General features: G+C 38.2%; 1 protein-coding gene across 10 annotated transcripts in view; it reads right to left on the bottom strand.

Moving 5' to 3' along the window:
* G3BP2 (G3BP stress granule assembly factor 2) overlaps positions 1-14550 on the bottom strand; it is a 77812-nt gene that overhangs the window by 18123 nt on the left and 45139 nt on the right. Inside the window, exons 2-3 of one of the 10 annotated variants that reach the window (XM_075997833.1) lie at positions 13004-13226; positions 11523-11574 (exon numbers count right to left, since the gene is read on the bottom strand). The exons of 6 other annotated variants lie outside the window; for them this stretch is intronic. In XM_075997833.1, coding sequence (XP_075853948.1) covers positions 11523-11549 — 27 coding nt within the window. In that variant the 5' untranslated portion in view covers positions 11550-11574; positions 13004-13226. Of the gene's footprint in view, positions 1-518; positions 619-11522; positions 11641-13003; positions 14535-14550 lie in introns of those variants that run through there. 3 more of the 10 variants (XM_075997838.1, XM_075997834.1, XM_075997835.1) reach the window with 3 other exon arrangements.

Here is a 14550-nt window from a genome sequence, read left to right as displayed (position 1 = left end):
GTGCCTATAATCCCAGCTACTTGGGAAGATCCCTTAAACCCAGGAGTCAGAGAGCAGCCTGGGCAACATAGCAGGATCTTGTCTCAGAAAACAAAAAGACAAACCAAAAATAATTTACAACAGCAAAATAATAAATTACTAATTACTACCTGTAAGATAACCTTCCAACATTTGCATATCCCTTTCTATTTCTTGATTTCCCTAACCCTCAGCACTGGAGGGAAGTAGCACCTTTGTTCCTTCTTATTCCCAAAACAGTCCAATGCTGCCTCAGACTAAGTATACCATAGCCTAGTCCTTCTATCCACATTGCCTTTTTTCCCTCTTGGGGACCAAAATCTACATTCCTGGATGGCAGTGGTTTTATTTCAGAAAACTAGGCAGAAGGCACAAGTTAGGTCTTAGAGAGTACACTCATCATGGCAAAGTACTGTGACTTATGTCTTTGTATTCTCTTTTTCTGGGAATTAACTTTACTCTTTTCAAAATAGTAATAATGATTAATAACCTGCTATTACCTCAGTTCTCAAAGACAATCATTTTTTCCATCTGGCATTATGTCTTTCCAATCTTCCAATCTTTCCATTAGGTTAAGCATCTCATTACATCAGGTACAGTCTATGGTAAATGGATACCCTGGTGAACAAGACAATCTCTAACTCTCAAGGAGTTTACAGTCTGTCAAGAAATGAGCAAACTGGAAACTCAACAGAGTGGGTTAAGTACTATGACAAAGTACCTCTACACTGAAACCTCAAAGAAAAAGGTCAAGAAAAACTAGCACAAAATAAACACTTCCCTTCATTTACTTTATGCATACAGCCCAGCACAGTCAAAATTTTAACATCAGGAACATTAGGGAGTAGAAGGGAGAGAAAAAAATATGAAAATTCAAATATGATATGTTTTTCCAAAAAACAAACATTAAAAACTATCCTTTCCGCCGGGCGCGGTGGCTCACGCCTGTAATCCTAGCTCTCTGGGAGGCCGAGGCGGGCAGATTGCTCTAGGTCAGGAGTTCGAAACCAGCCTGAGCAAGAGCGAGACCCTGTCTCTACTATAAATAGAAAGAAATTAATTGGCCAACTAATATATATATACAAAAAATTAGCCGGGCATGGTGGTGAATGCCTGTAGTCCCAGCTACTTGGGAGGCTGAGGCAGGAGGACTGCTTGAGCCAGGAGTTTGAGGTTGCTGTGAGCTAGACTGACGCCAGGGCACTCACTCTAGCCTGGGCAATAAAGTGAGACTCTGTCTCAAAAAAAAAAAAAAAAAAACTATCCTTTCCTATTACACTTGTAAGTACTGAAAAAACAATCACAACATCTAAGTGTGTATCTATTGGGCAAATCAGGATGCAGTTTAAATTCCTGCTTAACAAAGGTTTCCTTTAAATAACTAAAAAATTTCACAGCCAAAGACAGCCCACCATAGTCATTATAATTGTGATACTGTTTTTAATAAAAATAGCATCAATAGAAGAGCCTAAAAACTGTAGCTTTACACAATTCTAGTGATTTACAATTTAACTTTATGCTAGTAGGTTCCTTTTTCCTCCTTTTTCAACTGTCCTTAAATTCTGAAGCTTAACCGATAAAAATTCCCAAATCTACTTAAATTTTTCTATAAAGCCTCCCTTACTTTCAAAAATAGTTAATTCACAAAGCAAATCCAGCTACTACCATTTCAGGTGCCATTGGTTTTCCACCTTACTTAAAACTCCCAGTAATAAGGCTAACAACTCTAATGCTACATTTAAAGTAACAAAGCTAAGCAACATAATATTTTTATTTTCAATAATGAGGTAAGGTGAAGAACAGTAGACTAGTAAAATTTTATAACTAAAATGTGAAAATTATAGATATGTTAACACTGTAACAAAATTGATGATAATACTAAGACATGGAAAAATACTAAATTACCCTCTGAATAAAATAATTATAGTACAAAATAATTTTCTTCAAGTTGCTAGTGAAAGAAATGCTATCAGGGATTATTTCTGGGTTTGGGGATTACTGTCTTTGTTCTTCTCTCTCCTCTGTATTTCCATGATTTCTACTGCCAACACTTGTCACTCATCCCTAATCTACCATATTCATAAAGTACATATTCCCCTATCATTGTTGTCACATATTTGTTTCTTTCTCAAACCAAAATAAAAAGGTACAGAATACATACATCAATATCAAAGAAAGGCCAAAATACACTAAGGATTCATTTATAACAAATTCCAAGGGAGGCTTCAAATTGCCCATTATCTATACATAGTCATTAAAGTATCAATTTATGTCAGAAACACATAGAAAGGCAATAGAAGAAACTAATGCTTGATTTATCATTATTTAATAAATTAACATTTATTATAACTTATTCAAAGGAGGTAACTTGAAAAGTGGCTCCCATAGGGAATGGTAATACAAAATGAAGCTGTTACTCAGAGAATGGTATTTCAACTAATTATACTTACACATCAGCTACTTCTATACCATAATTCTGATTTATAATGACTCAGAATTTAGAGAGCCAGAATATAATTGATAGAAATCAATCAGAAAATGAAGGTATTAGAGGGAAAAAACACCAAAAAAACCTCACTACTCACTATGTAACAACAGGCTAATTCATATGTTCTTCACAAACAAGTGATCTCTCTCACCTGACTTCCAATTCTCCCCCAGTGTAGGGAGATTAACAGTTCAATAAATAAGGAATGACATGGAAGCAGCACTTGGGATAGATTACAGGGGAACCACCAAACAAGGTAGTTTGGGTAGCAGCAGGAAGTAAGACCTTGAAAGCTGTTAGTATAAAGTTTCAATTCACATGCAACCAGAGTATAAGGTTGGAAAAAAGAGGGGAAAGTGTCAAATTACACATTCAGAAAAAAGTGTGATTACAAGAAGAATGAATTGTGCCATTTTTATTCTTCACAGCAAAGTGTCCTACATACAGGTAAGTAATTTCTGGATTTGGTGCCTTCCACTTCTTTAAAAAGAAAAGTCATCAAACATTAAAAAATATTCAGGACATGGAAGTGAGAAAAAGGTTTTCACTATCTATGGCCATGAAAAAGTCATGACCTTTCTGGATCTCAATTTCATAATTTACATATTGAGAAGAGATCTCTGGTCAAGACTATACAGTTCTACAAAGATAGACAAGATTAAAGGATATTTATACAAAAAGAATTTTTGGAAGGTTGTCAGTCTCTAGCACCTTCAAAGATAAGAGCAATTATTACCTACTACCTTCTTAGAGAAAGTGAAATTCCATGTATTAAACCCCATTTCTTCCAATGACGCCTGAAAATGGAGAGACTGGAGTCATACAGGAATGTACAATGTAAAATTTTCTTTGGCACATTAGCTCTCAATAGACAGACATAGCCTTTCTTACTAACAAATCTGTTATTTGTCAGGTAAAAACATTAATACTATTTATTCATCCAGATCCCAACATGATTATACTCAGCTTCCCTCTCACCATATAAACTGTAACTATGTTAGAGTTAAGTTTAGTTTACAATCATTCTATCCTCCAACTCTGCCTATCCCACCTAAAATCCTGGTGAATCTTTACCAACATCCTTTTTTACTCAGTCTTCTTTCTTAAAATGTTTCCTCTCTACTTGCCTAGACTTATTCTTGAAGCACACCTACTCCAGCTATCATGAGAAATTGCTCTATAGCAATTGTCACTATCTTTCCCTTATCTCTTAATAATATACACTGAGAAGGAAGTAGAATAGAGGAAGAAATAAGACATATGTACAAATAAGATAGAAAAGTCACATTGGGGTTCATATCCTATAATATGCTTAGATTTCCTCAATTTCAAAATAACTTAAAAAAAAAACTTATATAAGTTATCACTCTCTTTTCCTCCCTTGACTAAAACTTCAGCTTTTAGGTAAAAATACATACATATTTACTTTTTAAAAGTAAGTTTACTGACTCACTGGTACAGGAGTCCTCAAACTACGGCCCGCGGGCCACATGCAGGTATTTTTGCCCATTTGTTTTTTTACTTCAAAATAAGATATGTGCAGTGTGCATAGGAATTTGTTCATAGTTTTTTTTAAACTATAGTCCAGCTCTCCAACGGTCTGAGGGACAGTGAACTGGCCCCGTTTAAAAAGTCTGAGGACCCCGGCACTAGTATAATAAAGTTGCTGCCAAAGCACACTCTCAGGCTGCGTTAATACAGATATAATGTCTAAAGTGGGCTAGAAGTTCTCTGGAATACAGTGAATGGAAATTACAGGAAGGTAGATTTGGGTTCAGAATAACTCAAGAGTAACCAGAGTTGTTCAAATGTTGAATAAAGTTAGCTATTTCATGACTAGCCAGTCACTACAGGTATTCCAGAGACTACACAAACAATTTAGCAGAAATACAGTAAAGGAGTCATACATCAAAAAAGGGATATCAGGTCACCCCAGCAATAAGATTCTAGAAGTCTTAATAGGAACCAGGGCCTCTGACTTCTACTCTACTCACCTTCCTAACTTTAATGACTGAAACCCTATGCATTCATCCTGGCCCAGCAAAAATACCATCTCCCTGAAAATCTTTCCTGATTCCTCAACAAAATATTCTTTCTCTATGAACTCTCAACAGTACCCTGGGCTTTTACCATGGTAAAGGTCGATCATATTCTGCCTTAAGTCAATAATAGTACCCCTGTCTTAGTCTTCCTTTTCTCCTACTCCCCTCTCAAATATTCCTTGAATACAATTCTCAGGAAAATCACAATTCTTCAACAATTCAATGACTTAGTCCTCCATTTATGTTCATTATCCCTGTTGATCACCTCTACCTAACTCTTCTAAAGTTCTAAGATAAAGAACTTTCTCATCAAAATGCAAAAGTCTTCAAAAGATTCTGTCTTCTAACCTAGCTATTTTAGCTTCAGTTCTCCTATCTACCTAAATTTATAACTACTCTGTACCATAAACTCAAATTTTACAGGATTTGTAACCACGTGAAGGATACCTACACATGACTTCATAGGTAACCCAATATATGCACACCCCATGCAGAGAAAGCTATTTCCTTTTTTCTATTAAAGGTGTCACCATCTGGGCTTGAAAGCTCAGTCATAACTTTCTCCCTTTAAGTGTTGTCATTCAAACTGAAATCCTGACAACTCAGAAGTCTTCATCATGCCCTCCTTTCCACTCCCACTGAATTAATTCAGACTTTTTAAAAAACTCCTGTATCATGTGTAATATCTATCATACAGGGTAAAAACCCAACACCTGCATTCAGTTTAGCATATAAGGCTCACCACAGAAACCTATTCTAACATTCATGGTCCTAACTAACCTTTCAAATTTATCTCCCATTATACTTCTCACCCTGCAACAAACTGTATAAATTACTTAACATCATTCATTCTCTGCAATTTTCATTCTCTGGGCCTTTTTCTTATGTCATTCATTCAACACAAGCTGGGTGAATGGGTGAGACAACACAAATTCATTCAACATTTACTGAATGGCTACTATGTATTTACCAGAAACTACAAAAAGAAACACAATGATGAACATGATAGACACAATCTGTTGTACAAAGAAATTTAAAGTTTAGTGGGAGACATAATTCCTAAACATAATTTTAAGTATTATAGCCCTACCACAAAGAATGTACCATTTAAACTGGAACAGGAGTAGAAACGTGACATGCAGAAAATGAAAAGTGAATATTCCAAACCAAAGCTGAAAGAGAAAAAAATTGCAGAGAATGACTGTCTACTCAAAACCTCACACCACCAAATCTTTCCCCATCTACTCTTCAAAAACTTACTGAAGATCCTATTCCATTTCTACCTGGTTTTTCTAGCTAGGTCCCATAATCACTACTTCCTCTTAGTATCACATCAGTTTTTTCTTTAGCTCTTACTAAATCACTTTGTCCTAGTAAACCCACCTCCTGTTTAGATATGCTAATGATGAATCTAAGCTTAGCAGAGTTTTGATTCTACAAGATGCACAAGGGTTCAAAAACTAAGTACAGCAGTTTAGCACAAATAATTTTAAGAGCTTATAATGAAATTTCAGAATTTTAGCATTACAACAGACCTACACACATATATGTAGTCAATTTATTTCAAAGGTACCAAGGTTACTCATTTTGTCTTTTCAACAAAAATGATTGTAGAACTGGACATCCATATGTTAAAAACAAAAAGAAATTTGACACATACTTTGTATCATGTACAAAAATTAACTCGAAATGGGTAACATATCTCAATGTAAAAGTAAAACTCTACACTGCTAGAAGAAAACATAGTAGAAAATATTTGTGACCTTGTGTTAAGCAAAAATTTTAGATAATACACAAAAAGCACAAATAAAAAAACTTAGGGATTTGACCTCACCAAAATTTAAAACTTCTGCTCACTTAAAGAAAGACATCATTAAGAAAATGAAAAGACAAGTCTGAGAGAAAATATATCTAATAAAGGACTTATATCCAGAATATACAAAGAACTCCCAGTAATGAAACAAAAATCCATTAAAAGTGGGCAAAAGATTTGAATACACACTTTACCAAGATATACAAGTGGCAAAAAAACACATGAAAAGATGATCAAAATCACTAATCATTACAAAAACACAAATTAAAACCAAATGACAACACTACACAAATATAATAACGACTAACGTTAAAATTCTAAGAACACTAGTTCTTGAAGGATGGAGAATAGCTGGTGGGAACGGAAAAAAAGGTACACTCTGGGAAACAGTATAAAAGTTTCTAATAGGCCGGGTGTGGTGGCTTATGCCTATAAACCTAGCACTCTGGGAGGCTGAGGCGGGAGGATCACTCAAGGTCAGTAGTTTGAAACCAGCTTGAGCAAGAGCAAGATCCCGTCCCTATTAAAAATAGAAACAAATTAATTGGCCAACTAAAAATATATAGAAAAACTTAGCCAGGAATGGTGGCACATGCCTGTAGTCCCAGCTACTCGGGAGGCTGAGGCAGAAGGATTACTTGAGCCCAGGAGTTTGAGGTTGCTATGAGCTAGACTGATGCCATGGCACTCTAGCCCAGGCAACAGAGTGAGACTCTGCCTTAAAAAAATAAAAATAAAAGTTTTTAATTAAAACCATACACACCCCATAATACCCAGCAAGTCCATGCTTACATATTTACCCAAGAAAAATGACAGCATTATGTCTACAAAAAGACCTGTACGTTATTTATGGTAGCTTTATATTATTAAGCACCCAAAAGTAGAAACAACCCAATGTCCGTTAACCAGGTAAATGAATAAACAATTGTGGTAAATCCACGAGATTGAATACTATTCAATAAAAAGGAATTATTATTACATGCAACAACATGAATTGAGTTTCAAAAGCCTTATTCTAAGCTAAAGAAGGCAGATATGAAAGGCTAATACTATATGCTTCTACTGATACGACATTCTGTAAAAGGCAAAACTATAGGGACAAATCAGAACAGAGGCTAAAGAAAGAAGGAAGGAAATGACTATAAAAGGGGGTGAGAGGCACGGTGGCTCACGCCCATAATCCTAGCACTCTGGGAGGCCGATGCAGGCAGATTGCTGGAGGCCCAGAGTTTGAAACCAGCCTGAGCAAGAGCGCGATCCCGTCTCTACTATAAGTAAAAAGAAATTAATTGGTCAACTAATATATATAGAAAAAAATTAGCCGGGAATGCCTGTAGTCCCAGCTATTCAGGAGGCTGAGGCAGGAGGATTGCTCGAGGTCAGGACTTTGAAACCAGCCTGAGCAAGAGCGAGACCCGTCTCTACTATAAATAGAAAGAAATTATTTGGCCAACTAACATATATATAGAAAAAATTAGTAGGGCATGGTGGCACATGCCTGTAGTCCCAGCTACTCGGGAGGCTGAGGCAGCAGGATTGCCTGAGCCCAGAAGTTCGAGGTTGCTGTGAGCTAGGTGGACACTACAGCACTCACTCTAGCTTGGGCAACAAATCGAGACTTTGTCTCAAAAAAAAAAAAAAAACAAAAAAAAAAGGGGGGTAAGAAAACTTCAGAGATGACAGTAAGGTCTCTTATCTTGATTGTCCTGGTGGCTTTGTGACAGTATATCTGTCCAAAGTCATACAACTGCACCCAAAAATGTTTTTTACTGTTCATTCAATTTTTAAAATCCAGCCAACACAACTATGTTTCATTATGTCAATCATTTCACAAACATTTATGGAGAAATCTACTGTACACCAAATATTTTGTAAGAGAAACAGTACCCTGTAATCAGAAATAGTCAACAGTTCAGAGAAAGACACCATCTTTTACCTATCAGATCAACAAAAATGAAAGTAACTGATAATATCCAGTATTGTCAAAGATGTGGGGGAAAATGGCCTCTTCCACATATACTATTGGCAGAAATATAAATTGTTACAACCCTTTAGAGACTGCAATTTAGCAGTTTTATTCAAATTAATTATAACACTAAGCATTCATTAAACACAGGAAAGAACTATAGGAACTTACAGGAAAGAACTATAAATGTAGACAGAGCACGTTCACAAAAGGTAACTAACAATTATAAATTGTGGAACAATGTGTTACAAATCTCATCTTTTGAAAAAAGGCATGATACTGAAAATATATGAGTTATAGGTCTAGGGAAAAAGGCTACATAAATTCTTACTATATTGTCTGAATGCTGCAAAGTGCATATATTAACTCTGGAATTTTTTAAATCATATTTTTCAATTTTCATTCAGTTTCTGACAATCATCTAACAGATTCATGTTACCAGTTAGAAAATATACCTCTACAATAAAGATCAAAGTATAAAAATTCACTTACCACTACTAGCAAAACTAATAAGTAATGGCTGCATTATTATTATGTCTACATTAGTGACAATACCTCCCACTAAATATTATTTAATGGTTAAAAAGTCTGAGTGCTTAAATATTACCAACTGATTAAAGACAGAATTGAGGAGATGGAGGAACAGACTAGTAAAAAAAAAAAAATGCTGGAATTAAAAATGCGTCTATCAGGCCGGGCGCTGTGGCTCACGCCTGTAATCCTAGCTCTTGGGAGGCCGAGGCGGGCGGATTGCTCAAGGTCAGGAGTTCAAAACCAGCCTGAGCAAGAGCGAGACCCCGTCTCTACTATAAATGGAAAGAAATTGGTTGGCCAACTGATATATATATAAAAAATTAGCCGGGCATGGTGGCGCATGCCTGTAGTCCCAGCTACTCGGGAGGCTGAGGCAGAAGGATCACTCAAGCCCAGGAGTTTGAGGTTGCTGTGAGCTAGGCTGACGCCACGGCACTCACTCTAGCCTGGACAACAAAGCGAGACTCTGTCTCAAAAAAAAAAAAAAAAAAAAAAAAAGCGTCTATCAGTTACATAGATAAAGAGTAATGAAGAAAAACTTGGGGCAGGGCTTGGTGGCTCATGCTTGTAACCCCAACAGTTTGGGAGGATGAGGAGGGAGGACTGCTTGAGACCAGGAGTTCAATACCAGGCTGGGCAACATAGCAAGACCCCACCTCTACAAAAAAATACTAAAAAGGAAAAAAAAAATAGCCAAACATGGTTGTGTGCACCTATAGTCCTAGCTACTAGGGAGGCTGAGGCAAGAGAATCACCTTAGTCCAGGAATTCAAGGTTACAGTGCGCTATGATCTGTGATCATGGCACTCCAGCCTGGGCAACAGAGTGAGACCCCAACTGTAAGGGGAAAAAAAAAGAAGAAAGGAAAGAGAGAAAAACGTAGTCCTGGCCAGGTGCGGTGGCTCACACCTGGTGGCTCACACCTGTAATCGTAGCACTCTGGGAGGCCAAAGTGGGAAGATCCCTCAAGGTCAGGAGTTCAAAACCAGCCTGAGCAAGAGCGAGACCCTGTCTCTACTAAAAATAGAAAGAAATTAATTGGACAACTAAAAATATATATAGAAAAAATTAGCCGGGCATGGTGGCGCATGCCTGTCGTCCCAGCTACTCGGGAGGCTGAGGCAGAAGGATTGCTTGAGCCCAGGAGTTTGAGAATGCAGTGAGCTAGGCTGACTCCATGGCACTCACTCTAGCCTAGGCAACAAAGTGAGAACTCTGTCTTAAAAAAAAAAAGAAAGAAAGAAAAACTTAGTCCTAAGAAGCACTCTCCTCCAACTTTAATGTTTCCAAGAGGTAAACTGTGAGACATCAGTTTGATGGTTCATATGCAGTCACTAAAATATTGTCAAAGACTATAAAAGAACAAAACATGGAAAAATAGTATACAATTCACAATTATATAATTATAATTTCAATAATGTAAAGGCAATGTATGCATTAGGACAAGAACAGAATGAGATTAATTTTTTCTGTCACCCAGGCTGGAGTGCAGTGGCACAATCATAGCTCACTATAATCTCAAACTCCTGGGCTCAAGCGATCCTCCTGCCCCAGCCTCCCAAATAGCTAGGACTACACACAGGTGTGAGACACTGTGCCCGACTAATTTTTTTCTTCTGCAGAGACAGAGTCTCACTGTGTTGCTCAGGCTGGTCTCAAATTCCTGGCCTCTATGCTCCTACCTGGTTCTCCCAAAGTGCTAGGATTACAGGCATGAACCATAGTGCCCAGCTGAAATTAATTTTTAAATCCACTACAGATAGCAAAATAATCAGAGCAGATTACAAGAGAGAAGAAAAGGTAATCCAAGCAAAATAATTTTGTATTCCGTCATTCTCAGGAATCCCTGAAATGGCATCTGTTCATCTTCTTATTAAAGAGAATTCTCCATTAGCCATACAGTGATAAAATGGCTAAATCTACAGAAAAATCAGAAAATCTAATTTTAACTTAATATCAAACATCTGGCCATCAATACTACATAGAAGACCAATATGCAAAATCAAAAATTCACTCATTTTTGGGAGGCTGAGGCAGAAGGATCGCTTGACCCCAGGAGTTTGAGGTTGCTGTAAGCTAGGCTGATACCATGGCACTCTAGCCCAGGCAACACACTGAGATTGTCTCACAAACAAATAAAAACAAAAATTCACTCACTGCAAATTACTGGCATGAAATTTCATGTCAATTTGGTGTCTATTTCAATTTTTGGGGGAAATGGCCAAAATGGAGAATGCCAAGAAGAAACTATGTCATCTTATTTTTAAAAAGTCAGGAAACCAAAGCAAAATTACATCTAGAAATAGAAAAGAATCAAACATCCCTGAGAAGTTACACATACTGTATCTTACTCCATACAAAAAGAATAAGATTTCTAGTAACAGAACACAGTCCTCTCTGTACCAGACACTGTTACCATGGGATACGCCTGTGATGATACACAGCTTATATCCACTGTAGGTTACTTAACCCTCTTTCTCCCCTCTGGAGCTTCTCACTCATAGCTGGGCTCACATTGGTTAGGCCCAGGCAGATTTTCATTGAGTCATAGACTATACTCTCTTTCAACTGCTATCTCCGTATTATTATAATACTTGAACTTCTCCAAATTCTAGATGGTCCTTGTTTAAAGTGACTTTAGCAATCAAAGCAGCACTATACCTTTTTAGAGCAGTGCAGCAGACCCATACGATGAAAGCTTCACAGACAAGATCTAAGAATCACAGTGGTAGGTAAATAACAAAAGGAAGTTATGGATTAAGCCTCTTCTTTTCTCAGGCTGCAAAGGTAAGGAGGCAAGTTTTGACACTGAGAAACTATTAGAAGTGAGGAAGGATTAAGAAACAGGGACTGCTATCCCACAAACATAAAAAACATGTACTTATATCATGCTATAAAGTTTAACAAGTAACCTGTATGTTCCTTGAAATAGATAGGCTTTAGCTTCACTTACAGAAAAGGAAACTGATATTTAATGAGAGCCTAAGGAAAGGATTTCAAGGTCCCTCAGAGTTGTAAGAGGATCTGAAATCAGGTTTTCTGCCTCCAGTGATGTTTTCATTGGCCAAGAACAACAGCTTTGGAAGAGCAGCCAATGAATCAAGAATATACAAAATGAGTTTTAAAAATCAACTTTATTTGAAACTGTTAGGAATTGTAAAAAGCAAAGGAATATAACCATTATGCCTATGGTATCAAAATAGGGCAAAAATACCTAAAAATTAGAAGATAAAAATAAGCTGAAACAGCAGTCCAGAAGTTGATTCTACTGCTTCTGAAGCCAGGCCAGGGGAGAAAAACCAATTTATTCTATCAAGTATTAAACAAGTATTAAACCAGTGGAGAGTAACTAGGTTATCTTTGCCAATTAAATTCTACTGAATATAAGTTCAGAAGTAACCACCCTTAAATTTGTGCCTCTCAGAAGCAGCAATGACGCTGGTAATCCTAGCTCTGTAGGAGGCCCAAGTGGGCGGATTGCTCGAGGTCCGGAGTTGGAAACCAGCCTGAGCAAGAGCGAGACCTGGTCTCTACTATAAATAGAAAAAAATTAATTGGCCAACTAATATATGTAGAAAAAAAAATTAGCCGGGCATGGTGGCACATGCCTGTAGTCCCAGCTACTTGGGAGGCTGAGGCAGCAGGATTGCTTGAGTCCAGGAGATTGAGGTTGCTGTGAGCTAGGCTGACGCCATGGCATCACTCCAGTCTGGGCAACAAAGCGAGACTCTGTCTCAAAAAAAATAAATAAATAAAAATAGAAATAAAAAAACAAAAGCCGCACTGGAAAGGAGTCATTCACTGTCCTCATACCCACTCAACATAAAATAGGGGAGAAAAAAGTGTTCTTAAAGCAAGCTAGGAAAAAAATTTTCAATCCTGATAATGGGTAATAAGCAACAAAAATTCTACAAGATGAATAAGCTGCTAAGAACCTAAAAATACTATTAATATCATAATTTTTCCGTAACTGACATAAAAATTTTGATTTTTAATCTCTTAAAAATCAAACATGGATAAATATTTCCTGCTACCAACAATGCCAATACTTTCTTCAAACCAGGAGTTGCCTGCTGACAATTCAACTGCCAAGCTGCTAACAGAACACTTAGGTTAGCCAGTTAGACTGATTATAAAATTACCAAATGACTTGTTTTCTTTTTTACTTTCTACTTCCAATCCCAGTCCATCTCACAAGCATTCTGGTTCACTGTACTCTTCTTGATGCTTGTTCACCATTACTAATATTTTAACCCTGAATATTCAACAATCTGAACCACAACAGCTCTTACACAGCAAGCAATCCATTCGAGGTCCTTATTATCCACGATCCCTTGACAATTTTTCAGAATTATGATTTAATCTCTACAAGCCATATAACACAAGAACACATATGACTAATCCTAAAAATTTAAGAGAAAAATAAGGTAATATCGCTAAAGATACAATACATAATTCAATCATAAGAGGTTCAAACTCATCATACCTTCTTCAGTTTTTCAAGACCAGCAATCTTGGATATAAAAAACGACCACTGGATACTAACAGAGCCAAATGTTTACTTAGAAACTTTGTTCACATGCCTAAGGCTATATTAGCTGCCAAATATGGAGCTGGACAAGGAATTGCCATCATCTTACACTCTAGCACACAGGGCTCCCCTTAACTGCAGTTAATGGTTTTCTAGATCCAGGTACTTGCAATGCTAACGTTTGGAGGACTAGAACCAGGAATGGAGCATTGAACCTAAAAAAAAAAAAATCAATATATCAACCCAAGTTAACACCACAACAATCATGTAAGGAGGAAAGGGAAATGACTTTCCTAGTCCAGCTAGAGGTGCACGTGCTTTTCTTCTTAAAAAGGGCAAAGGCACTTGCCCAAAAAATCCGTTTAAAAAAAATAAGGTATACTTTGGAGGAAAAAAAAATGATCTATGAGGAAAATTGTAGACGCAAATCTACTTCGCCGTAAAGAGGCATAGGGCCATCTTAAGAAATCTGCTTTTAGAAACGCAGGGAAAATTCGATCAGATTAGACCAACAACCAACAGTCTAGGGAAGCTTTATGTTCCTCTCCGTCCCCCGACCCAAAAAAGTGGGGAAAAGAAACAAACCCCGTTCGCCAAAGCACTCAAACATCTTTACTCTTCCTGGCTCTATAAGGGATGGGCTGCACAAAACGGGAACGAAACAGGAGCACATTACAGCCCCGGGGTCCGAACACGCCCAGGACAGACCCTGGGCGAGGGGTGGGGGCGGCCAAAGACGCCGGAACACCAGGCACTGGATAAGCGGAGCGGCGGACGCCTTCGAACCCGGATTCCGTTTCCGTGCGCAGAAATGGTGCCCGGAGGCCGCTACTTTCGCATCTGCGTCGCTTCTGCCTCCGCCGACACGGCCTCTGTTCCCCTCCCCCACGGGCGGGGCGGCCACGGCCTCCTGGCTCCGAAGGAACCGGTATGAAGAACCGCGGTCGGAGACGAGGCCAGGGGGCCGCCCGCCCCGAACACACTCTCCCGAAAGCCCACTCCCCCACTTCCTGTGTGAGGCTTCCATCGGCGCGCCGCCAGGAGCTGCGGCGTCCCCTCACCTCGCCACCTCATCCCCAGCCAACCCAGCCCCACCTGTGCCCTCCGAGCCCTCCCTCTGCTAGACACTCGCCGGTCACCTCCCTCCCCAGGAGACCT

The sequence above is a fragment of the Microcebus murinus genome, chromosome 26 (assembly GCF_040939455.1).
Source record: "Microcebus murinus isolate Inina chromosome 26, M.murinus_Inina_mat1.0, whole genome shotgun sequence".
Lineage (NCBI taxonomy): Eukaryota > Metazoa > Chordata > Mammalia > Primates > Cheirogaleidae > Microcebus > Microcebus murinus.
This window is presented reverse-complemented; position numbering and strand designations above follow the sequence as displayed.